Here is a 26611-nt window from a genome sequence, read left to right on the forward strand (position 1 = left end):
CTTTAGAGCTTTCTACTAATTAGGCTTTCCTGAAAGTGACAGAAATCCATTCCAAACTAGCTTAGGTTTCAGATGGACCTTGAGATTATAGGATGGTGGGAGACAGCAAGCCTTGAATTCCGGGGACAGTACCTGTGCCCTTTCCAAGAACTGCTTCCTCACCCAGCCTTCTGTTTCCCTTGCCAATCACTCTGGGGCCAAGCTATTACCATTACTCTCCAAGAAGAATTCTGATATTTCGCTTGGTCAACTGTCTGTTGTTTTTCCAGGACCTCTGTCCGCATGCATGGATCTGGCTAAAGGGTCCTCGGTAAGAGCACACATCTCTTTTGAGGCTTCTGCCCAGCTTCCCTATCTTCTTGCCAAATTCTGCTGGCCCTCCGTCCTCAGGAGTCCTCTTTCCACCTCCAAGAATATGAAGGCACTACCTGAAAGTAGTTCCTAACCCTGGGTGCGTGGGAGAATCACGGAAAGGATTTTGCCAAATACCCATGACTGGGACCCCACCACACCAATTACTCTGAACCTGTTGCTCTAAGTATCTTGTATGGTCTCCTCACCTCAGGATGATTATGACAAGGCATGAAGACTATAAAATGTGAGGTAGAAGCAGTGGGGTCTGGAGCCCTGGTTACAAAGCAAGTTCAAGGCAAGCATGGCCTATATAAGACCCCACTAAAAAAAAAAAAGCCAAATAAAAAATTAAGTAAAAAGAGGCCTGTAAAATATCCCAGGTGCCTGATGATAGTGTCAGCAGGCGGCACCCCAGAAGCAGCAGGTGCCCCAGACTGGCCCCAGTCACCAGGAAACCTCAGCATTTGACCTTATTTTATTCTAATGTAAAGTCAGTTGCTCAACCCCACCTGCAACAGCAGAAGCTGGGATTTGCTAGTTTTAAAGGTGCCTGGCAGGAGTACAAATTCGTGCTCTTTATAATCCAGAAAAATGGGGCTTAATAGCCATACTTTCCGTTTCCAGCATGAAAGTTTATTCAGTATACAGCAAACAAAAGCAAAAGAACTAGCAAATGGCAGACAGACAAAAAGAGAAACATCCATCCAGTCAGGCATTCCAAACATGGAGTAGCCTCAGACACCAGGCAGAAGCTGTGGAGATGCTCAGCTGGAGTTCCTGGATGAGCTTCCCCTGGCTGACATTTTTTTACACCGTGGGATAGAAACATCTGTTGGAAATGGTTCACCTCCTAGCTGGGACACACCGTTTTACTCACCGTGCAGCGTCTCCAGCCCTGACTCAGAGTTATGGGCTCATACTGCTCCAAGAAAAGCTGTCTTGGAGAACATTTTATTTTATTATTAGTTTTTAGATTTAAATAAAATCATGTTGGGTTCTGGCAACCGAACCTTAGTCCCCTCTGAAAGATCAGCAAGTGCTCTTAACTCCTGAACCATCCCTCCAGGCCCTAAATAAAATCTTTATTTTGTACCTCTGCAGATCTTAGGACACCCTTCTTCCTTTAGGTTTCCCAGGGCACAAATCCTCCAAAAGCACACACCGCGGACCCACTTCCCCAGCTGGGCCTTGCCTCCTAGTAATGCTAGCTCTGTAATGCAGAATTACAGGCTTCCATCATCACTCCTGGCACCTTTTGTCTGTGTTTCTGTTTTTGAGACAGTATCTGAGTAGCTGAGGCTATTCTGGAACTCTCTCTCTGCGTCCTCCCGTTTCCCAGGAAAAGAAGCGAGGTCGAGTTGTTCTGCCTTGGGCAGCCCGCCCGAGTGACGCAGCAGTTGTCCATTATGCTGCTGTTCTGAGGAGGACGTCATAATTTAATATATGGAAGAGCGGAGGGTGTGCACGTGGCCCACGGCCCGGCCTTCTCTGGGCAGAGCTGGAGACACTCCTTTTCCCAACTGCACCTTCTATTTCATCGCTATGTAACTCCTGTAGAGGCTAAGTGTCTAGGGAGCCCGGAGTGCAGTTTCCACGGTCGCAGACTCCGTTCCTCCCGAAGTCCTGGCTGGTGCCAAGGGCGGTGGAGGCCCCGCCCGGGAAGCGGGGGAGGGGGCGGGGGTGAAGGAGGGGGCGAGTCGCACGTTGTTCTCCTCGTGGCACCCCCGTAGTGCCAATGCCGGAGCGCCCTCCCCCCGTAGTGCCAAAGCCGGAGCGTCCTCCGTGAGCCTCACCCCCGGGAAGCGCAGATCTGGACGGGACCTGGGCAAAAAAGGGTTGCCCCGCCCCGTTGCACCGGGCTGCAAGCTGCAGGCGGAACACAAGTGGCTGAAGGCTCCCGACGGCGAGCCGCGGCCGCCCAGGTGGGCGGGAGCCCGGCTGGGGGCGGTGTGGAAGCGGGGGAGGCGCCCAGCCCCGTGCTCACCCGGCTCCGCCACAGCAGCCCGGAGTCTTGGAACTACAACGTGGTCTCAAAGGGGTCGGAGATGTTCGCAGCCTCGGTGGGCAATGTGGACTGGCTTCGGTTCTGTCTGAATCGGGGGCGGGAGCGCAAGGAGATCGCAGTCGACAGCAAGGTAAAGCTTGCAGCGCGGAGGCGAGACTGAAATCTCCCCAAACCCGACCCCGCGCTCCAGGTAGAGAGGCCACCTCGGGACTGCCGCTGGGGAGCTCCGAGGTGACCGTTTCTATGCTGCGGTCCTATTTATCCACTCGTAGAAGGCCCGCTTGGAAGCAGGAGGTAGGGGGTAAAAGACACCGGGAACAAGGAGAGTAACCCCAAGACGGAGGCAGGGTTGTGGGCTTCGCCCCCATCCTGCTGTGCCTTTCCTGTGCTCTCCACGCCTCAGGGCTTCTCAGCCATCCACTTTGCAGCCCAGCGAAACAAGCTTCCCAGCCTCCAAGTCTTGGTAGATGAGTACAAGTTTCCCGTGGATCAGCCCACCAACAGCGGCCAGACGGCCCTGCACCTAGTCATCCAGAAAAACAAAAGGTCGGACATCCTCCCCTGCGTTGACTACCTGCTCAGGAAAGGGGCAGACATCAACCTGTGAGTCCAGCCTGCTGTGGGAGGGGCCCTTGGCACTCTGTATCCCTAGGCAGGTGGAGCCTGGCAGGACCCGATGCTGGGCTGTGGGAGGGACCAGGATTCCCGCCTGGAGAAAGCAGTTCGGGAGTCCACTTAATGTCCTGGTTCTTAAGAGACTGGGCACACAGAGACGGCAGACCCAATTCACAGGATCTTAGCTCGGGCAAACTCTGAGTCCGTGGGCAAGTCCCTCAACCTCTGAGCCTCAGCGGTTGGTTCCCACACTCAGGCGCCCACAGTGGGGCCTCACGGATAACACTGTGGGCTTTGGAAGGTTGACAGTCTCCAGGTGTTTCTAGATTGAGGCTAAGTTTAGGGTTCGGCTGTCTTCCATTTGAGGTTGGGAAGATGAATGTGCCTGTCCAATACGTGATAAAAAAAAAGTTGGAGTTGGGGCAGTTGTGCGCTAGGAGCCAAATCTCAGGTCCTCTGCGAGATCCCTACATTCTCTTAACTGCTGAGCCATCTTTGCAGCCCTACTTTTGTGAAAAGGAAAAAGCATGGCATGCTAGAGACTGCCCTGTTCACCCAGAATCCTTCACCCTACACAAGCTAGGAGCACAGCAACAACCACAGGGAACCCACCCCTGCCCTCACAGAGCTGACTCTCCAGTGACTAGACAGTTTGCTAGTTGCAAATATATGAATGAATGAATGAATGAATGAATGAATGAATGAATGATCAGAATTCTGTGAGCTTGGTTATGAAGAGAACAATGGGGTTATGGGATGGACGCACTGGAGAAGGATATATTTAAAAGAATCAATGATCTCTAAGAGGATGGCTTTTCCTTCTTCATTATTTTTTGAAGTGTCTCATGTAATCCAGGCTACCCTCAAACTGGCTATGATAGCCAAAGAGGATCTTGAACTTCTGATTCTCACACCTCCGACTGCCAATTGGTCCAAGTGCTAGGATCACAGGTCTGCATCACCACACCACACCACACCACACCACACCACACCACACCTCACCACAACACAACACTGTGCTAGGGATTGAACCCAGGGCTTCAAGGATGGTAGGCAAGCACTCTATCAAATTAAGTGTATCCCCAGCCCCAGGAGGTGACATTTAATTGCAAGCTATAGGGACTGGGGAGATAGCTCAGTGGGTAAAGCCCACATCGTGCAAGTGTGAGGACCTGAGTTCATATCCTCGGCATCCATGCAAATGCCAGTTGGGTATGGCGACCCTCCTGAAATCCCAGCCCACGGGAAGCAAAGATAGGAAATCCCCAAGGAAGATGGCTAGTAGACTACCTGGTTTGGGGTGCTCTGGGCTCAAGTGAAATACCCTGCCTCTACTAAGAGGTGGAGGATGGTGGAGGACGACACTGCCAACCTCTGACCTCCACACGGTTGCATATATATTTATATCCACTTGTACGCAAGTGTGCATGCACACGCACTCGCGAGCGCGTGCACACGCATGTGCGCGCGCACACACACACACACACACACACACACACGAGGACATGACTACATACATATGCACAAGACACATGAACATAACTTCACCCTGAGGACCAAGTGAGCTAAAGAGCTAACCTTGCCGAGCCAAGGAGGGGCCAGGCTTGGTAGTACCTGTCTCTCTGTACACTCAGCACTCGGGAGATGGACACATGGAGATCACAAGTTCAAGATCATCTTCAGAGCAAATTCAAGATCAGCCTGTACTACACGAGCCCTTGTCTCAAAATCAGACATAGGTCGATGAGATTGGTGGCTCTGAAGCCGCTCAGGGCACTGAACAGTTCCTAGCTATCGGACTCAAACATATCCTCTACTTAGGTTGGTGCTGCTCAGATAGCCCACCCCTCCTAGAGAAGAGAAACATGAGGCCTGAAGAGGAGCAGGGCTATGGGCAGGGCCCCCGTGATGGTGGCAGGGTGGGCCCTGGAAGCCTGCTTGCCCGCCTGAGGCTAACGCCCTTACCCCTCCCTCTGCCCTCTTCCCTTGTCTCACAGGCAGGCAGACCATGGCTGCACTCCCCTGCACCTGGCTGCCCAAAATGGCCAGCTGGGATGCATGAAGACTCTGGTCAAGAGTGGGGCTAATGTGCATGCCCAAGATGCCTTGGGCTACAAGCCCATCGACTACTGCAAGCTATGGAACCACCGTGATTGTGCCCGGTGAGTCGGTGGCAACTAGACCAGTGGCTGCTTCTTCTGGCAAGGCCCTTCTCTGGGCTGAGCTTCTAAGGGGAGGGTTGAGGAAGCCAGGTGGCAGTTAGGTAAGTCTGGGAAGGAGTCCCCAAGCAGGATATTGTCCACATGAGTTTTGCCTGACCTCACCCCTTCAGACTGGACACTGCCTTACTTTACTTTTTCCCTCCTCAGCTCTTCAGTAAGGATACAAAGGGCCCCTAGGCAGTGGGACTGGGGTGCCTTGCTCTTCTCTGCTCTGGCAATTCACCCATCCGCCTTGGCCCTCAGTGCCCCACCCACTGAGAAAAGCCCAGTTACTGTAATATGACACAGCCTCACCTTGGTGCCAGGTTCTTGAAGGATGCCATGTGGAAACAGGATAAGAAGAACTTTGCCCAAGAGATGGGGAAACTAAAGACCCTGAAGAGGAAGCTGGCCATTTTGGAGCGCCGATACCTGATTGAATTTCAAGTAAGGGGGGGGTTTCCCCAGGGCTGAGCCCTGCTGGGGAACTCAGGCAGAGACCTTCTTGCCATGGTGAAAGGAGCAGCTGGAACACTCCCTCTCAGAAGGAATCCCTTTCTCCCTGCCCACCCCCCCAAGTCCTCCCTTATAAGCCACTCCTTTTGGCCAAAGGTCTTGTCCTGTGACAGAAAGCAAACGCAGCCTGAATTAGCAGGCATTCAGAGTCCTCGATAGGCACTGACCCTTGACACTTCCTAACACTGGAATGCCACTCTTAAAACCCCTCCCCTCAGCTGATGTCCTACCTTCACTGTACGCTAGGCCCTGTTAGGCTCTGCAGGTCCCAAAGGCAAAGCAAGATGTGGTCCCCATTCAAGGAGCTTAGGTGCTAGCAAGAGATATGTTTTCCTCCTGGGTGCTGGGGCCAGGAGGGTGCCTGAAGAGATGGCGAGGAGGGAGGTATCTTTGAAGATGGACAGGCATCTATCCATATGGAGTAAGGGAGGACTGACCCGCAGACAGAATCACTGTGTGGAATACATGGGGCACATGGGAGCATTATGGAGGCAGAAAACAGCCAGTTTTGGGATCGGGGATGAGTTGGGTGGACTAGAGGTTTGGCAAGGGTCCAGACCAGTGAAGCACTGGGGTTGGTGAAAGCGGCAGAGGAAGTGTTCAAGCAGATATAAACACAGAGCATAAAACACTAAAACAACGGGAAACTCAGAGCTTGGATCCTGTTTGTTTTTGAGTTTTTGAGACAGGGTTTCTCTGTGTAGCCCTGGCTGTCCTCAAACTCAGAGATCCACCTACTTCAGCCTCCCAAGTGCTGGCAGCATGCACCACCACAGCCCAGCTCAGGCGCTTGGATGCTTAAGTGACTCCTACAATGGCTCAGGGCCCTGCTGCTGTTGAACTCTTCAGCTGTCTCAGCTGGGCCTCTCTCCATGGAGCCACCCTTGTGTATGTCACCAAGCCCTTACAGCTATGGGGTTTTCTGTTGACCCTAACCTTATTCAGCAACCCCCTGCAGACCTCCACTGAGGATCCTCTTGTTGGCCTCATGGGTTCATATGACCACTGCTCTTCCAATGGCTGGAACACAAAGCAAGCCAGATGCCGCCTGACTTAGGACTGGGCAAGGCTGAAGGAATTAGGACGACTGGCTTAGCCTAATCAGAGCCAGCCCCTGGAGCTGGGTCAATCTCCAAAGCGCCTGATGACTTAGCAACCTTGTGGGAGTGAGACATAGAGAGAATAGGGGCGGGGCCATTACCACAAACGTGGGCGGTTCAGTGCCAGTGGCGGCAAAGACAGAGCCATGGCTGAGTCCCTCTCCACCACCAAGTCTGGCAGCCAGCAACTCCGTCCTCCATGTCAGTTTCCCAGAAGCCTGTCCAACTTCATTACTTTCCTCCAATGCCAGACTTCCCAGCCCTTCCTCCTTTCTCTTTCTGGAGTCAAACCAGAGCCATCTGAGGGCAGGATTGTGTCATGGAGGCTGGGGCTACCTCTGGAGGAAACCTGAACTCCCTAGACAGGGATTATGTGTTTGTCCTCAAGCTGGAGGTTTCCCATGAAAGTCTGTCTTCTGCACAGCCTGGGACCTCCGTCAGAACAAGGGATGCCTCCTCCATCAGAACAAGGCCCACATAAGGCAGCATCTGACCAACTAGACCTGAGGTTCCCCAGGGCACTAGCCACAGGGTCTTCTGCCCAGAAGTGCCACTGCTCTGTGCCCTTCATTGTTGCAGAAAAAACAACGAAATCTGAGAGATGCTCATTTCAGAACATGGCTCCAAGGCAAGCTGCCGGCCCAGACCCCGGCCTCTGTTGGCCCCAAGCAAGCGGGTGGTATCCGGCCTTGGTCAGCATTCATCTTCAAGACTCTGGGACCCCAGCTGAGCAAAACTTTGTATGCGTACCCTTCAGTGGAGGTTCAGCTGCAAAGTCTGCCCTCACCCGCGGCGTCCCCCAAGCCCGTCTACAAGCAGACCACTGTCCGTCGGCCCAAGGTGTGGGATCTCAGTACTAACCCTGACATGCCCCCAGCCACAAAGATTGGCCACCCACAGGGCATACGCCTAGGTGTGCACCCAGACCCCTGTAAGGAGCATGACTTCTGCAGGTTCCTGAAGGTGTCTCCCAATTCCCTCGGGGGTGCCTGCCTGCGTACAGTGGATGATCATGAGGTGACGCCTGTACCCCACCTGCCTTTTGAGGTGATGGTCCAAACACTGTACCCAGGGCTTAAATCCTACAGGATGAAAGTGCCCCAGGGCTTTTGCCCAGTTGATATCCTCAGAGTGCCCCAGAAACGGCATTTGGGAGACACCTGTACCCGAGAAATGGCCATGAGCCTTCGTGAGACATTTGATGAACCCTTCCTGGCTACCTTGGAAGCTTGCCGGACTCCAGTGGTCCCACTCGCCAAGGAATTTCTCAGATAAAGTAATTTTGGAAATCTCCTAGTTGAAGGCTTCCGTGTTAAGACTGTGGTAGGAAGGACTGGGGGTGGGGTGGGGGAGTACCTATGAGGTTCCCATTCCCAAGCCCAAGGATAGGAGCCACCCCTAACTATTCCTCCTCCCGCAAACACACAAACTAGGCCTCCCTTTTCTCTATAGATAAATTGCCTGGCTCCCTGGGATGCAGACATGTGGAACACAGCACAAGGTTCTGAGTAGAGGGGCAGTTATGTCGTGTAAAAGTAACCAACCCTCTGGTCCTCACTGCTCTACCTTGGGCAGCACACCAGGAACAAGGCTTCTAGGCCAGGGTATCCCTAGGAATTGTGCTACCTTTCCTTCCTGTCTGCTGAAGACCCTGACTGGGAATGGGGAGCAGCTATCGGGACACCCAGCACAGGCCTCTCTGCCCCGTGCTCCCGGCCGCCCTGAGGCGTGTAAAGCTGTAGTTCCAGGAGGCTGGGCGGCACCTTCTGCCAAGAGAGGGAGTGCTGCAGCTTTGATTAGAGACCTGTCCAGGAAGCTGCCCCGGACCCCGATGTCTGTCCATCACACACTGCAGCTCGCTCTTTAAACAAAACATTTATTGAGTGCTTTGCATGGGCCAGGCACCAAAATCAGGTAGTTGATAATACAAAAATCCAAGGGCTTTCCCTGCCCTCAAGGAGCTTCCAGTCTAGTGGAGAGGCAGACCACACCACAGGCCAGTGAGCCTAGAGGGATCTGTGTGGCAGCTGGGGCTAGGGGAGGCACGGAGACACTCAAGGCTCCTTGGAGGAAATAAAATCTAAGTGGAAAAGCGTCAAACTACCAAAGTGAGAAGGAAGGGTATCAAAGCAGCAAGAGAAAGAGAGCCTGGTCTCTACATGCAGGAGGCTGGGACCCCGAGCACAAGTCAGGGACCAGGACACCAGGAGCCTCACACACTATGCCAAAAAGTCTGGTCTTTATCCCGAGGGCAGGGGGGAGCTAGGCAAAGTTTGGGGTCAAAAAAGACTTGGCCAGCTGTATTTTAGAACACAAAGCAAAACTCCAGCTGGCCATAGGCTAAAGAAACACAGAAAACTGCCAAAGCAAAAGAGGTAAAAGAGACGACAGTAGGAGTGGCTCAAACAGATGCTAAGAATAGATTGGATGTGGGACAGAAAGAGAAAGCAATGTCCTGCCTGGCTCCTGAGCCACCGTAAGACCAGGGCAAGCACTAGAAAGAGCAGGTGAACAGAGCAGAGATTTCAGCTCAAATTGTCTGTGCCCACAAGGCAGCAGAACTGTGGCTAAGTTTGGAAGAAGCTAGGGCTGAAGGTTGGCCCTGGCTTCCTCCACAGCGTCCCGAAGCCACCAGCATAGCTGGGCTTCCTCAGGCAATCTACAATACAGCCAAAGAGCCCCTGGTGTAAACAGATCAAGAAAGAAGTCTATATAGAAACTGAAAGGACAGGGAGGTAAACAGCCAGCCACACAAGGGCCAGGAAAGAGTGAATCAAGGAGCAGGCCATCAACTCTGTCAAGCTACCCCAAGACCCAGGAAGTGATGACTCCAGAGGGGTAGCCTGGGAAAGGCCCTGTCCAAGCACTGACCAGCAGGCAGGATGAACAAAGACAAAGTAGACAGCAAGGCAAGTAGGGTCAGCCTCAGCCCGCTGGTGACAGCAGCCTCATGCCCTATACCTTCGCCCACCCAACTGGCAGAAATAGGTCTGGTGATCTTATCTGTAGCTGCAAAACAAAGTTCATGGAACGGCAGGCTAGGACTCAATAGAAATGCAAGAGTCAATGCCGGGTCCATGTGTGCACCTGGCAGACTCACTGTGAGGGAAGGGATTCGGCCAGCGGGGCCTTCATGCCATGTACTGTTGAGCCCTTGCAAGGCACTGTGGTTGGAGTGCAAGGCCAACAGACGCTGGTCTGTGCCCGGGGTGGGGCCCACCTTCTTAGAAGGCAGAGCTAGCATCCCTCCAGGGGCCGGAAGTGCGTGAGTGCGAGGCCTGTGTGCTCTGCGTGGCAGCCTTCCCCAACCCCGTTTCTCAAGAAAGAGGCCACAGCCTAGGCTGCCTAGAAGCCAGTGTTTATTTATTATTTTGTTGTTGAGCCTGAGAGAATTCATCAAGAAACCTCTCCTTTTTCTCAAAGGAAGGCATAAATAGGATATTGGAGACTGTCTTCTGCAGCTCTAGCCCAGCCATAAACTGTTTGTTTCCCCCATCTGGACTATCAAAGTCTGGGGAAGGAAGACATGGAAAGAGGGAGGAGCCTCACAAAAACTACCTTTGCCCACTCCTCCTCACCTCTGTCCCCTCCCACTTAGGGTCACAAGAATCCTTTCAGAAGGGCAAGTGCCAGAAGAGGAATCCCTAGAGCAGGCTAGCCCAGTCTAGGCAGAAGGTTAGAGGGCAGAGAAGAACTCCGTGGGTGTTAAGGCAAACCGTGCCACCTAGCATCTTTATTCAAAGGGGAATCAGCACTGGACAAAACCCGCAGTTTGACAGCAAAATGCACTTTGTTGCAAGTGCCAACCCTCGCTCTTCCCTATGGTCACTTGCCTGAGAACCTGCTGTCTGTCCCAGCTTCATAGACCCTCCCTGTCTGCCCCATCTGACCAGACCCAACTCTGGGGAGGAGGGCTGGAGACACAGCCTCCTGGCACAGCAGGCTCTGCTACCCTCTCTGGTGTCCCTGGCAGATTCAAGCTCCCTGAGGAGGGGGGGATGGTGCTTCAGAACAAAGGGGAGGGAGACCCGGGATGGCAGAAGACACCCTCCAGGCTCCCAGGCACTAGTAGCCTAGAATCCCAGGGACCTGGCTCTACGGGTCTTGCCCCCCACATGCCCTCCCCAAAGAGTCAGTATATCTTCTGCCGACTGGGTAGGATGGCCTCTTTGATGAAGGAGAAGACAACCAGGATGCCTAAGCGCTTGCCTCGCTTGCCTTTGGTGAAGTAATTGGAGACCACGTCATCTGTGGAGACACAGGCAGGGAGATGAGTGTGCGTGTGCATGCATGTGTGTGTGTGTGCAGCTCTCATCACCCAGAGCCCCGAAGCGTTCTCTGAGGGCTGGCGCCGGTCCCCCCACTTGATGTAAGAAGTCCTTCCTCACCGCCTGGCTGCATGGTAGAGGGCAGGACATTCTCCCCAGCCGAAAGCGACACGAAGAAAGCGAACGGGATTATCCACAGGCAGAATGTGAAGTAGGCCAGGACCTGGTGACAGGAGAGACTGAGGAGGGAGAGCCCCAGGGGTGCCCGCAAAGACCCACCCTACCCCTGCAGGAGCTGGCACCCAGGAAGCAGAAACCGACACTGAGACCGTTGGGGGAGGGGAAGTACAGCTGTGACTGAGTGACACTGTTCTTCTGTGGGGCTTCAAGTGGGAGGAACCCTGGGCAGGTGCTGATGGAGCTAGGGCTAGGAGGTTGCTACCCAATCCTGCCTTGTGAAGACTGGGTCACACAGGCCAGCCTGGTGGCCCTTCTGGACTTGAGGATGAGCCTACTGGGGCGCCCAAAGGACTCAATGAGGGAGAGCAGTGTCCTCCCAACCCAGCCACAGGGAGCCCTTCTGTTCCTCAGATACCCTGCCTTCCAAACCATCATTACATCTTTTCTTTATGAAGAACATGGTTCCTGAACGGAGCCAGTTTGGGATCACAGCTACACTCACAAAATAGATCCTCTCAGTCCCTTTCCTCGCCCGTTCCCGCTACTACAAATATGTGCTAGACATCTTACCTCAGAGAAGGGATAATATTCTTCCGCAAAAAACTGAAATGCCAGGTAATGGTTCACCACCACTAGCCCTGTGGGGATGGAGAGTCTGGTCACTGTGTGCTTGCCAAACCCAGAAGGCCCCAAAACTGGAGCCCCAGGTCTCAGTCTTGACCCTACACCAACTCAAAGCACAGCTCTGGGCCAAGTGCACTGTCTAAAACTCAGTCCCTACCTGTTAAGATCAGGTGCTCAGCCCCAACCTTCCAACTGCGGAAGGCAGCAGGGATAGAATCAGAAGGTAGACTGGAACACTTTTATAACTGGCATGTTATGAAAGCAGGTTTGTGTCAGTGTGCGTGTATGTGTTACATAATTCATGATCACACCACTGCTCTCCCAGGGCAGCAGATGAGGAAAGGTCATGGGCAGGCAGAACACACAGCCCAGCAGACTCCGCTCCACACTGCACAGCAGGCCAGAGTTGTCTTCTAGCTCCCCCTTCTTTCATAAGATCTCTGCACTCTGCCCAAAGTTTGGCTATAAGTCTCAGCATCTGCTTTGATACCCTGCTGGGTAAAGTCTTACAGAGGGCCTCTGGGGTAGGCTCCTGTTCTGCTCCTCGTTTTCTCTCTCTTCCAATCAATGTCTGTCCCGTTTGCGTTTCTGAGTGAGGATTGATCATCTTACCCAGTGTCGTCGTCCTTGCTTAACTTCTTTAGGTGTACAGATTTTAGTATGCTTATCCTGTATTATATGTCTAACATCCACTTATAAGTGAGTATATATCGTGTATGTCTCTCTGCTTCTGGGATACCTCACTCAGGATGATCTTTTCTAGATCCCACCATTTGCCTGCAAATTTCATGATTTCCTTGTTTTTAATTGCTGAGTAGTATTCCACTGTGTAAATGTACTACAATTTCTGTATCCATTCCTCCACTGAGGGACATCTGGGTTGTTTCCAGATTCTGGCTATTAAGAATAAAGCTTCTACAAACACAGTTGAGCAAATGCCCTTGTTGTATATTTGGAGATAGAAAGACCTGGAAGAGACAGGAGCTCCACAAGGAGAGCAACAGAACCAAAAAATCTGGGCCCAGGGGTCTTTTCTGAGACTGATACTCCAAAGGACCATTCATGGAGATAACCTAGAACCCCTGCACAGATGTAGCCCATGGCAGCTCAGTGTCCAGATGGGCTCCCTAGTAGGGGAACAGGGACTGTCTCTGACATGAACTCAGTGGCTGGCTGTTTGATCACCTCCCCCTGGGGTTGGGGGGGCAGCCTTACCAGGCCACAGAGGAAGAAATGCTGCCAGTCCTGATGACAGCTGATAAACTAGGGTCAGGTGGAAGGGGAGGAGGACCGCCCCTATCAGTGGACTGGGCAAGGGGCATGGGAGGAGAAGAGGGAGGAGGGGCTACAGTTGGGATACAAAGTGAATAAATTGTAATAAATTAAAAAAATAATAAAGTTTTCCTCAGAGAGGGGGTACTGTCAGGGTTTACTGGAAATCTAGAACGGGGCAAGACACAACAACCTATACTGATATGCTCTGGCTCCGTGCACTCCTAGTGTGCACACGGTCATGGGAAAGCAAACATAAGGGGATAGCTACTGGGAGGCACAAACTCTACCTGCTTCCACGGCACGGTGAAAGGCAGGCACCAGAAAGACCACGTCCCCCACAGCTACAACTACATGTCTCGTTTCTGCCCTTTACCATGAAGACAGCACTGTGCTTTACCACACAGCGAAGCTAAGGGACACTAAGGCATAGGAGGCACCTTGTGCTCACAAGGTCCCTCAGAAAACTCTCCCAGGAATCCAAAGGGCAGGCCAAGGGAGTGACATAAGGAGTCAGAGGAGCCTTCTGGGGGCCAGAGCTGCTCTCTGGGAGACACACAAGGAGCCTGGTGCTGAACAAACTCTGCTGAACAAATTCTGAGATACAAATCACACCTAGCATTGAGAGAAGATGCCTCAGCTCTAACAATCTGCCCTTCTATGGATAATACTGAGCTCCCCAGACACAGAAACCTAACTCTAAAGCCTACTCCACACCACACGCCATCTTGCTCTAGGAGAAACAGCAGTGCCTGTGACCAAGCACTTTCTAGAACCTTTCTCATGAACATTTGTGCACAGCCGTGACCACTGCATAAACCAACTGGGTCTAGCAGAGTAGCTCACGGATGGAAAATTACTTTCCAGGGACAGGAAGTAGTAATGAGGCCAAGGCATGAAGGCAGGACCCAAGCATGAGGCAGTGCAAACTTCCATGGATGTCAGCTCCAAGTTGTTGTCTCTGTGACTTTGGGAGAGGAGATGTCTACCTGCCAAGTTGGTCCCATGCTTTTCAAAGAGACCAAGTGGTTCTTAAAGGTGAGAATCACTCAGCCTTGGAATGTGCCTTCTTTCTTTCCCAAGTCCTCCTCCTAACTTGTCTCTTTGGCAAGGTCCTCCTAGCTGGAGCCCCTCCCCTGATGAGGGCTGAGACAGGCCCTGGCGTCATGAGGAATGAGAAGTCATTTTCCCCGAGCAGCCTGGGTCCCTGTCAGTGCCTGGAACAGAGTGCCCACATCCATCACATAAAGTCCTCCCTGCTGTCCCCTCTCACCGCATGACAGGATGAAGTTAGGTGATGTCAGCATGATGAAAGGGAAGGTCTGGAGAAGGCCAAAGTAGACGAGGTTGGTGAAAAGGCCCACGCCAATCATGCTGGTGGGGAAGTGCTCAAAGACGTAGAGGCCGATCAGCACAGCTGTGGAGAACTGAAATAGGCACAGGCGCTGGATGCAGGGAACCTTCAGGCCACCTACTCTGCCCGCCCCTGCCTGCCCTGGCCAGTGCTACAAATACGCTTTGGGTTTCTTGGTTCACAGTCACCTCCGTGGCCACACTCAGCTCTCAAAGGTGGCATCTTTGAAGGTCACCTCTAAGATTTTTGGCAGTGATACAAAGTAAGAAAAAACATTTTACACAGTATCCCACCAAACACACATCCACATGGTGACGGAGCTCACTCTCAACTGCTCTGTTCTAGCCTTCACCGTTGTTACGGTTCTTAGAGCTGGGGAGCTAACCAAAGACCACATGCATGCCCACTCCCTCCACCCCGTTCCCTATTTTCCTTGAGTGCTAAGCATGATCTCCTGAATCAATTTCATAACTCAGTAATGAATCAAGACGGCAGTCTGAGAAAGGCTTGAGTTGTCAGTGACGAAAGGACTAACTGCCATACCAGCCACACCCCAGACTGGGCCAATGCCTTGCCTTCACCACAAACTGCAACCCCAGGCTATGCTCGCAATGAAAGTTGCTGCAGACAGCAGGTGAGTGAAAGGTAAACTTTCCTATCCAAAGACTTGCCATAGCAACCTCAGCCTTCCTCACAGCTGCCAGAGAAAACCTTTTCACAGCCTCGCTAGCAGCGGCAGGGCAGGGACCAAGTCTTCCCTTGAGGCAAGAGAAAGGACCAGGCATGCTCCCTTAGGACAAATCATGCTGATTAGAAAGAGCAACAAATAAGTACTAAAAACTGTCCTTAATGTCCCTCTAAGTTCTAAGCCTGAACTGGGGTTGGGGATCTGGGGCTGGAGACAGTGAACACAGTGGGAGATAACCACATGGAAAGCAAAGCCATGAGTACCTGTCACTGAAATATTTCACTGTCACCTTAAGGAATGGCAATAGCTTGGGAAACATGAGGCTGGAGTGCCAGGAGTGATCTGGACACAGGAGTGCAGAGAGCACCTAAAGGCAGAGTGCAGGGCAGGGAGGAAAGAGGACACACCCTCAGAGCCTTGGTTCTCAGCACCAAAAACAGTCCCAGACCAAATGGTCCCCACTTCCTGCTTCTGAGGCAGGGCGAGCAAGCCTTGGGTGACCCCAGGGAAAAGCTGTCACTTACCCAAATCATGTATTTAATGATTCTGCTGGTTGCCACCGTATACTCTTCTATCAGCTCTGCCAGGTAGTACAGTCCAGCCGCTGTGTTTGGGGATGGGGTGTCCCAGGAGGGGACAAACAGGAAGAGATCAGCCAGGACCACCCCCACCAGCCTGCTCATCCCTTGGCTCCCACCGACCCTCCCCAGACTCCAGGAAGTCGGGAACATGCCAAAGCACCCCTTGGGATTCCCTTCTCATCTGCACAAGTAGAACTTTGCCAGGACACCTGCAGAAAGACTGGATTTGACTGCACAGCCTAAGGTTAACCTCTGCCCTGGGAACCTTAAACTCCACTCAGTCACTCAATCGCCAGCTGCAGAACACTTAGTTTACAGGCCGGGTGTTGTTCGCTAGCACACAGCCGGGTGAGACAGACAGGGGCCTTCCCCTGCCCTAGCTGGAGGGGACAGGCAGAGGGGGCAGCCCAGGGTCCCGAGAGCAAGAATGCGTCTCGGGGACCTCGTATCCCCTCCGGAAGGTTCGGCCGAGGTCCAGTGGGGCCAGCTCCGGGTCGCCCGCGCCTAGCTGCAAAGCGCAGCAGCGGTTGGCGCCTCGGGGCACTGGGGCGTGCGCGGCCCGGGTCAGCGCTCTCACCGACGGCCAGGGTGATGAATGCGACCTGGACGAACAGCGACAGCCAGCTCAGCACATACATGAACCACATGGCGCCCCCCGGGCCGCCGGGACGGGCCTGCGCGGTCCGGCTCCCGCGACACCGAGCGGCCGCCGCCGTGCTGTCCCCGCCCCGCGTACGCCGAGAGGAGCCGGCCGGAGCGCCGCTGCCCGTGCGCAACGCCCCCCTGCCCCGCCAGGCCCGCGAGCGCCGCCAACCGGCTCGGAGGATCGAGCTCGCGCTGCGCCCTGCACCGAGCGCCCACACAGAGAGCGCAGGTTAACAGGGACCAAGCCCGGCTCAAGCCTGCTACGCACCGCCACGGATCCGACTTTTCTGGGAGAGGGAGGTTACCGCATCTTAGGTCACACACTAGGAAGCCGCACAGTCCGGAATTCCGGCTGCCTTTAACAGCCCTAACTCTCTCTCTAGGCCGAGTTCTTTTGCAATACGAGTCTGCACCTTTGCGTGGGGACTAGGGCTACCGCTAAGCACTGACTGCCGGTAGGCAGTCATCCGAGAGAGCACCACCTAGTGGCCGACACAGCAAGCTCTGAATGCCGGGGTGCCTCTACCTCAGACTTTACAGCTCTGGCTGGGCTCTCAGTTAGATGTATGCTGCCATACTAGGGCAAAGCAAAACTTTTTTTTTCGAAACAGGGTCTCTATGAAGTCCTGGAACCTGCTCTATAGATCAGGTTAACCTCAGCCTCACAGAGATCAGCATGCCTCTGTCTACCAAGTCCTGGGATTAAAGGGGTAGAGCCACCATGCCCAGCTTTTTTTCTTTTTTGAAACAGTCTTACGTGTTCCAGGCTGGCCTTGCAACTATGTAGCCTAAAATGACCTTGTGCTCCTGATCCTCTTGCCTCTACGACTGAGTGCTGGAATCATGGGCGTGTGCCACCATATCACACACAGAATCCTTTCCTGATTCATAAAGTAAGTGCACATTCATAAACAAAGCCAGAAAGGAACAGGGCACGAGATGGTCCAGTGGCTAAGAGCATATACTCTTGCAGGAGACCCAAGTTCAGTTCCCAGCACACATGTGAGGTATCACAACCACCTGTAAACCCAGGTCCAGGTGCAGGCGATGCCTCTGGCCTCACTGGACACCTGTTGAGTGCACATACCCTACACAGACAGACGCACGAGCACATAATTTAAAGCAAATTGGCCACACATGGTGGGGCATGCTGTTAGTCCCAGTACGTAGGAGACAGAGGCAGGCGCATCTCTGTGACTTTGAGGCCCGTGTATTGTGACAAAAAAGTTCCAGAGTAGCCAGGGCTACACAGTGAGACCCTGTCTCAAAACAAACAATAAAAATAAAATAAGATAATGTAAGTGAGTAAAAATGCTTCATGGCGGGAGGAAATATAAAGGTGTCCCCTGATGTCTCTTTAGAACTAGAGATAGAGGAGCCCAAGGCCCCCGACAGCCGGTGCTCCTGCATTTCACTGTGCTGCTAGACCTGGTGCACCAGCTGGGCGCTGCCACTTGCCCCTCTCTAGAGCCCTAACTGCCTGGGCAGTTGGGGCTGGAGACCTGAATTTTCTCTCACAGCAAGAAAGGCAAACAGGAAGAAATGAAAGCCAGTCTCTTCTTCTGCCCATCCAGTCCAACTCCACACCCCGGAGCTCTGGAGCCCTGGAGGCCAAGCGGAGCAGGAGTCCCGGTGAGGAGGGCCAAACCCAAATCTCCGTTTGAGAGGCTGACTTAGTCACGTGCAGAGCTACTCGGCATTTGTTTGCCTTCCCAGGGAGCAAGGCCCCTTTCAGCTTCACTCGTCACACATCTGTGACTGAATGTGTGGTGGGAGGAGAGTAAGATCACTAGCTGCACACAGGTCTCCTCCTTGGGAATCACTGCTGAATAGTTTCTTTAGCTTTTTGCCTGATCCCAAGGTCAGAAGACACTAAATTCCGGCAATTCCCACGCTCTCACTCTGTGCCAGACACGGCCTTAAGTAACTCAGATGAGCTGCCCCAGGCAGCATCTAGCGCAGGAGACGGCACCATCGCTGTCTCACAGACGGCGCTCCCATCCAAATCCACACAGCTAGAGGAGCCAGGGTTTGAATGTGGGCAGCCTGGCTCCTGTCCAGCTCCTGCCTCAGCTCCAGGCTTCCTCTTTCTTCTTTAGCTTTATCTGGCAGGGACACTGAGAACTCACAGTTCCTTCCTTGGCCACCTCCGTTCCCCTACACTGTACTTTTAACAACTCGCCTTCCAACATTCTCAGACTCACACATCCCCTGGATCGAAGACGAGGGACATTAACGTGGAGCTGTGGTGTCAGTAGTCCGCCCTGCCTGTCCACTAGATCGTCTTAGGAAAGCTGAGGGTGTTGAGTCGCCCTGATGGCAAAAATCCCTTAGTTGGCGTTGTTGACTTCTGCCCTCTAGTGGTGATCAGAGGAGCAGCAGAGAATAGCCAGGAGTGATTTCATGGCTTCTTGAACGGAGTTTTGCGGGACAGATTTTCCTGCCAGCTTGCAGAGAGGGCCAGCCAGGGAGGCGTGCCAGTGCTCACCACACATACATTGCACACGCTTGTGGACAGGGTTCATTTCATCACTGAGCCTCTGCTTCCCTCTCTTGCCAGGCCTCAGCAATGGTAGTGAGCGAGAGACAGACAGCAAGGTACTCAGAGGTCAGACACCAGCAGAAAGAACTAGGCCTCACATGCCTGACCTCCTTTCCCGGTCAGCCCTCCAGGCCTCCCAGAAATGGCCTGGGGTGGTGGGAGTCTTTAGCAGATGTATCCCCATCCACTCTACTCCATGACAAACATATAACATACCTCAGATAGATGTTTCCTTGGGCAGTGCCCACCTCCTGGGGGGCCAGTTTTCCCGGCGATGGTTCATGAGGTGAGAAAGCTTGTTTGGTATCCTGTAGCAAATTAACCAGATAATGAGCAAACTAGGAAAGCTCCGACCTCTGCATGACACACACATTCATCCAAACCTTTGGGTGTGCCAGGCCCCACTCCTGCCCCGTCACATGTTGGGGCTGTGAGCTGAAGGGCTTTCTAGCGAAATGTCCTCAACGGTTCTAGATCATTGTTAAAGCGCTGTCTTCTGACGTGCCAGGCCCATTACATGCAGGTGTGCTGTGGTGGCCTAAAAAGAAAGGCCTCACAGGCTTCTGCATTTGAATGTGGGGTCCCCTAGTTGGAATTACTGAGGGAGAATTAGGAGGAGTGGCCTGTTGGAGGAGGTGCGTCAGTGGGGGTGGGGTTTGTGTTGTCAAAAGCCCATGCCATTCCCAGTTAGCTCTTTCTCTCTGCCTCAAGATGTAAGCTCTCGGCTACTGTTCAGAGCCAGGCCTGACTGCCTGCCGCCATGCTCCCTGCCATGATGGACGTGGACTTGCCCTCCATGTAGGCCCCATTAAACTCTTCCTTATATAACTTTCCTCAGGGTGTCTTATCACAGAAGAAGGAAGTGACCACAGAGTGCACAGGATTTGAGGGGAGTTACATGAAGCCAGTGGGACAGGACCAGACCCTGCCATGTTAAAGGAAAGCTCTAAAGCCGGAGAGTTCTTTGAAATAAAAGGGTTTATGAGACTATTACAGCCAAAAGACAGGAAGACGGGCCCAGTCTTGAAACATGCTCTCTTGGCCACCAGCTGCAGAACCAGGTGTCTGCCTGTGTTCTCAGAGCAGTCAGTGGCACAGCCTGTGTTCTTCTGGCCTCTCTAACAAGCCCGACTCGACCACCGCCCTCAATATGCCAACCAAAGAGACAAGTGGTGGTGAAAAGCCAGGGAAAGAGACTTCTTCACTGTGGGAAGGAGAACAAAATGGTGAGGTCCATCTTCAGGGAACAGACGGGAAGTTTAAGTTTCAATGGAGAGCTGAGCAGCTCTGGTGAAGGTGTGGTCCTCCCGTCGTTGACCCTCCATCACCTCAGCTCCAGTCTCTCCTGCAGGTGGTCCGGCAGGCTGTCAGAAGTTGTGACAGCTCCCGCTCTGGCTGTCATTGGTTTCAGGCCACGTCCTTCTCCGAGTGTGAGACTCCTTTGGGACAGCCAGTTTCTCAGAGACCATTGTCTCCACACTGTGATGGCTGAAGTAACGGCCAGAAGCATGTCTTGAGAGCAGCTCTCTTGCTAGGATGACTACCCCAGATAATTGACCATGAAAATCGGGGTGCTGGTAAGCTGGTTCAGTGGGTAAAGGCACTTGCCCCCAAGACCAAGGACCTGAGTTTGAACCCTGGGATCCACAGGGTGGAAGGAAGGGACAAATTCACACACTTTGGAAACCTGATTGCCAGGCAGCGGGGATGACAAGAGGAAGGAGCTGCTCATTGAAGCCAAAGCACCCAGTTAGGATGTCCCCACATTAGATTTGTCTTGTCTTAGCTAGGGTTACTGTTGCTTAGATAAAACAAGCGAGCTGGAGAGGAAAGGGTTTATTTGGCTTCCACTTCCATATTGTAGTCCATCACTGAAGGAAGTCAAGACAGGAACTCAAGAAGTCAGGACAGGAACTCAAGCAGGGCAGGGACCCGGAGGCAGGAGCTGATGCGCAGGCCATGGAGGAGTGCTGCTTACTGGCTTGCTCCTCATGGCCTGCTCAGTCTGCTTTCTTATAGAACCCAGGACCAGCAGCCCAGGGATGGCACCAACCCACCATGGACTGAGCCCTCCCACATCTATCACTAATTAATAAAATGTCTTACAGACAGATCTCATGCAGGCATTTTCTCAACTGAAGTTTCCTCATTTCAGTTAACTCTAGCTTGTGTCAAGTTGACATAAAACTAGCCAGCACACCCATCTTGTCTTGGTACTTTCTTTCCAACCAGTGTTGGGCCTTCTTATTCCAGCTGCCACCCACCTTTAACTCTTCCAGGAAGGACAATGTTTCTATCTCTCCTAGAGCCACCTTAGGACAAATGCTAGGGCTCAGCTGCTGGTAGGGAAGTTAGGCTCATGCGCTGCAGACTCTTACCGACTCCTGGCCCTCCCAGATGGACCCCATCGTGAGCAGATTTTCAGATCCTCATTTCCACAGTTTCCACGAGGCACCTGGGAAGGAGCTACTGCCTTGGGAACAAGGGCACAGAGTGCTCCGGCCACAGGAGTCCTCCTTTGTCTGCTCCACAGTTGTGTTAGTTTGTGGTGGAGGGGCCTGCATGCGGCCAGGACCTCCTCACTAGTCCAGCCTGTCTCTTGCAAAAGTAGCCAAGCTGTAGCTTCCCAGACCGACATTCTCCTGCAACGTGCCTGTCATGGCAATACCTCCAGCCAAGCTGGCAACAAAGTTTCTTTCTGGCTTCCGGTGTGTACCACAGCCCACCATCCTCATTGGTCCATCTTGGCCCCTGGCTCTAAAGCGACTTTCCAGGAGTGTCTACGCTATGTGGGAGGCCCTATGTCTGCTCGCCCACAGCTTGGCCATCCCCCACATTGCAGTCTGTACTGTGCCTACAAAAACACAGCTCTCGCCTTAAAGGGAATGATGGATTTTATCCCGAGCCAAATATGAGTGACCACAGCTCAGGAACACAGGTTCAGGTTCCCCCCAAACACCATAGCCCAATGTGGAGACAGTTTCATGAAGTTGTTATGGTATCACAAAATTGAGAAACTAAAAACAAAAAAAAAAACCCCACATTGGTAGAAATCAGGATGGCAATCACAGAGAAGCAGCAAAATCTATGTTACAGACAGATGCTGTCTGATGGTACTCTCAGACTTTGGGTTTGCAGAAGCTAAGGGTCTGTTTTGTGATCTAGAAAGGACTTTACCTGATACTTACAGGATGTCAGGTCACACAGCGAAGTGGCCAATATATGGCTACTAAGGAGGCTAAAGATAGCCCAAGATAACATTCTGCAACATTCTGACTCCCCACAATTGCAGACATTCTACTGCTCAAGTAGCCATATAGAATCTTTGACACAAGTGTTTCTTTTGTTTTGGCCCCCACCCCAAAATTCAGTTTACACTGCTCTGGAAGGTGTCACTTTCCTCTTCTCACCTCACTCATCACTAACCTCCTTGCATCCCACGGTGGGGGACCAAAGGGATATGAATCTGTAGCCAAAGCCAGAGGTCAGTAAGAGGCCAGATCTACAACAGTGGCCACGTATATAGCTGCATGTGCACGAGAGAGACAGAGAGGGAGAGCAAGGGAGAAGGGACAGAGAGAGGGAGCTGATACATATACTCTCTCTATCCAGGCTCTCTATATAGACTAGACAGATTTAAACTCTGTCTCGCCCATGCACATGTAGCTGGATGGGAGAGAGAGACGCAAACCTGCGAACTTACCGCACAGAGCAGCGCCTTGGGAGAGCGCCTTGCATCTATTTGCTGTGCCCATCTGTGGCCCAGCTGAAGGTGGCAGCATCCTCCTTGAGAGCCTCCGGGTCAGCTGGGGAAGAGGGTGTTACAGACTTCGGAGGCTGACAGCCCAATGACAAATCTGGAGACACTCACTTGTTTATTCTCCCAGGAAAGCTCAGACATAGAGAGTCCCTCCCTGACAGCAGGCAGGGCCTGGAACAAGCAGTGTGCCTGGGTAGGTGGACGGTGGGACATGCTCACATTCAGAGGGTAGCAGAATGGCTCCAGTTTGGCCTGAATCAAACATAAACGTGTGGGCCCACCCACAGACACATCTAACATCCTAAGGACATCCAAGCCATCCTTCCTGTTGCAGCAATATTCTCTGAGTTGAAACATTCTGCCCTGGGTGGAAGCCCCTGAGACTTAAGAGCTCTAACGGGCCTTAAAACTCAAGAACTAATCGACCTGTGAGTCTCAGGGCTCCCCTGAAACTGACCAGATGCAGAGGCCTCTACTGCAAGGTTGTATAAAGCAGTAAGGCTTCCCCAGGAGGTTCCCTGACCTGCAGAGCTGCCTGGAAGGCACACAGAGTTCTAAGTTTCCATTTTGTGAGTTGTCAGCCACACTGGAGTAGCTTTCAGCCATTCATCTGCCTTGAGTCAATCATATTCCTGAATTAACCCTTCACCCATATACATGTAACACCTCTAAGGCCATTAGTTCAAAGTTGGACTTCGGTGGTTTCAGAACTTCAGTCACTTTTGCTTTCTGTCTGGGGTAAGTGGATATTTGCTCACATCTCCCCAGGAATAGTGTCACACATTCCTTCAGTTGAAAAGAGGAGAACTCAACTGGTTCCACATGGTCACAAGTTTTCCACAATGCCACTTTGCTTTCTTTGTCATTATCCAACTTTCCTCGAGGGCATCTGGATGAGCCAGCCTAGCTCTCTCTATTTGGCTCTTTGTCTGGGACTATGGGTCTTGGGAGATGGGGTTCAAGGTTAAAGCCATCTTTCCATGACATGCTGGAGCTCAGAGCCCTGAACACAGAAGGGGGTAGGTGGTGGAAGTCCAGGCTGAGAGAGCCCTACCCTGTATCCATTCTGCCAATGGGTACTCTTCATCTCAGTCCCCATGGTCAACCTTGCCTCTGACCCCAAGGAGGCCACTTCAAGGCCAGCCTTAGGCTGGGGCTTCTGTGTCTCACCAGGTTTTGAGGGCTCTGATTCCTTACCCTGGGCCCCCTGGGTGCCAAGTGCACATATCCAGGTTTGTATAACCAAGCATACCCACCATAGACAGTGCCAGGTGCTGTCTGTATAAGTCGAGAGGGCCCTGTGTGCTCAGCTGCGTGGCTGGGCTGAGGGAAAAGGCCAAAGCTGGACCTCAGATTAGGGCTGGAAAAGTAGGTTCAGCTCCCTGGCACTCCAGCTATATTTCCCATCCTTTGCCTCCCATCTGGCTCCTCTCAACTCCGGCCCTGTTCACTGCCCTGATGGCCACCCCCTCCTCCAAATTAACTGACTGCCACCCATCTCTTCCTCAGAAAGGCCCACCCTGAGGATACCAGCTGAGGAGCAAGCTTCACCCTGCCTCCACATCTGCCTTTTCTTATAGGACCTATTGCTATAGAACCCAGCAGAAGTCTATTCATTTCCCACCCGTCCTGCTGGACTTCCAGCTCCACAGGATAGGGACTGTGGACTGCCTAGCCCCGGGCTTCCAGGTGCGCATAGCAGCCGCATACTGGATGTGCCAACTGGACATACAGAGGCATGGCCAGGCCGCAACCATACAGATCCTCAGTGACAAGCATGTGCACAAACACATATCCAGCAACATGCCTGCACATGAATTTGTGAGTGGAGGCATGCCTGTTCACAGGTCTCCCTGGCTTGGCCCCCCAGAGCCCAGTGGGAGTGTTGTCACCCACGGCCCTCCATCCAGGCAGCTGGCCTCCACTCAGCCTCCTGGTGCTAACTCGGCCTGACACTCTAGCTGCACATGGGGGCCTCCTGTGGAAACTGTGGCAAGCCTGCCACTGCCGTGGTGACTGCTAATTGGCTCTGTGTTGGGCTCTGGGTCACAGCTCGGTCAGCCATGGCTGATACTTTCTTCCCACTTGTCTCAGGAAAGGCGCTGCTGTCCCTTCTGCTTAGGCCTCAGCCGGCCACTGAACCGCACATGCCTGGCCGCATGGGACAGACTGAGCAATCCAGTCTTTGATGGTTGTGCCCCCACCCTACCCCTGCCACACACACTCCATCTTGAGAGGCAGAAGAGAAAGCTCAGCCCACAGTACTTGCTCTGTATGGGCACTGCCATCTCTTTGGGAAGGGCCCAAGCCCGGTGCCCATGCATACGCAGACCCAGGACCTGGAAAGCCACCATTAGAAGGATAATTCTCGTGAGTTCTGGCTTCTCTTCAGTGCTTTTCTAAAGAGTACATCCTGCCCAGGGAGCAGGAAGAGAGGGCAGGGACTTGGTGTATCAGAAGAGGAAACGTAAGTCCATCCCTGCTTAGATTCAGTAGCCAGGTCTCCAGGCCTGATGCTATGATGTCTGCTGGTCCCTGGGTCCAGAGACTTTCAGTGGAGTGCCTTCCGAGTAGAAGCAGCAGGGTCCCATCTCCTCCCAGCCCTGAGATCTTAGAGCTCCAGGGAGAGGGAAGCGGCTTTTCCTCAGCCAGGGCTGGGGTCCTCTGTAGCTGCTGACTAGCTCACTTTGAGGTGCACACTGCCTAGGCATTAGGAGATAACAAGGCCTGGAGGGACCGTGTGGGGAGGCTCCCCACTCCCACTTTTCAAACCCTAAGAGCCCAATGTATACCCTTGCAGAGTTTTTCAGAGCCCAATCTGTTTTTCTTTTTTATGTTTTGTTTTGTGGGGTGTCTTTATGGTTGTTATTTATTTGTATTGGGGCAGGCCCTCGTTATGTAGTCCTGGCTGGTCTGGAACACACAGAGAGCTGCCTGACCCTGCCTCTTTTGTGTTGGGACTAAAAGGCCTGTGATAACATCCCTGCCTCCTTTATGGGTTTTTTTTTGAACCCAGGTCTCACCTCAAACCCTCCATACTTCTGCCTCTCTCCCTGGAAGGCTGAAATTACAGACATACACACCCATGACAACCAGAGTCCAAACCTTTTAAGGGTGTGAATCTCTTTCTAGTTTGGAATTAGAATAAATAGCACTCAGTCTCAAAGACAGCCCCAAATCCTGCCTCCTCCAGGAAGTCTTCAGTGCTGTCCTTGCCTATCTTGCAGCCTATGTTGTTCCTACCACATCTGCTCTCACCAGGAGCCTGTAAAGTCAGGGCTGCTGTGGACTACAGCGTGCTTCTCCCACCCTTCTTTCCCCAGCGTCCTAGGCGGGAATATGGGTGAGTGGGTCTCAAGAGCAAACATGCACACAGACAGAAACAAGCCACAGTGGGCCAGCAACAGCCCCAGTGACTCCCAGACAGAAACAAGCCACAGTGGGCCAGCAACAGCCCCAGTGACGCCCCTTTGTATTTTCTGGGAACATACACAAGAAGTGGTCTAAGGCGGGGGCTGTCGCTCAACTGGTAGAGCGCTTGCCTCGAGTGCACGGATCTCTGGGTGCCCAGCACCACATGAACAAGGTACAGTCACAGACCTTGGAATCCCAGCACTCGGGGAGACAGGAGGGTCGGGAGTTAAAGGTCATGCTCAGCTACAGAACAAGTTGGAGGTCATCCTAGAAGATAGGAGGCCCTGTCCCCCAAATAATGATAATAAAAGAGTTCAGGTCATGCCTCTCTGGGTCTGGTCATGCTCAGTGTCCTAATTGCTGGAAGCTACTATGGGGACTATAGGCTGTGGCAGGCCGGAGTCTTTCCTGAACAGAACCTAGAGGCAGGCGTGGAAGGGTGCTCTCCTCATAGCCCCTGTGCAGGCCCACCTTTGCCCAATTTCCTCAGGT

At 52.9% G+C, this 26611-nt stretch overlaps 2 protein-coding genes across 2 annotated transcripts; one reads left to right on the top strand and one right to left on the bottom strand.

Moving 5' to 3' along the window:
- Window positions 1-286: 286 nt before the first annotated feature.
- On the top strand, window positions 287-8079 carry Ankrd53 (ankyrin repeat domain 53). Its single transcript, XM_055596385.1, has 6 exons — window positions 287-310; window positions 2115-2489; window positions 2763-2962; window positions 4972-5136; window positions 5502-5622; window positions 7371-8079. The coding sequence occupies exons 1-6, from the start codon at window positions 287-289 to the stop codon at window positions 8064-8066; spliced, it is 1581 nt and encodes a 526-aa protein (XP_055452360.1). The 3' UTR covers window positions 8067-8079.
- Window positions 8080-10133: 2054 nt separating this feature from the next.
- On the bottom strand, window positions 10134-16479 carry Tex261 (testis expressed 261). The gene is made up of 6 exons (XM_055596377.1): window positions 16336-16479; window positions 15702-15781; window positions 14409-14562; window positions 11810-11877; window positions 11180-11282; window positions 10134-11039 (listed from the first exon to the last, which is right to left on the bottom strand). The coding sequence occupies exons 1-6, from the start codon at window positions 16403-16405 to the stop codon at window positions 10924-10926; spliced, it is 591 nt and encodes a 196-aa protein (XP_055452352.1). The 5' UTR covers window positions 16406-16479; the 3' UTR covers window positions 10134-10923.
- Window positions 16480-26611: the final 10132 nt, after the last annotated feature.

This window comes from Psammomys obesus, unplaced genomic scaffold, assembly GCF_907164565.1.
Source record: "Psammomys obesus unplaced genomic scaffold, mPsaObe1.curated_primary_1811, whole genome shotgun sequence".
Lineage (NCBI taxonomy): Eukaryota > Metazoa > Chordata > Mammalia > Rodentia > Muridae > Psammomys > Psammomys obesus.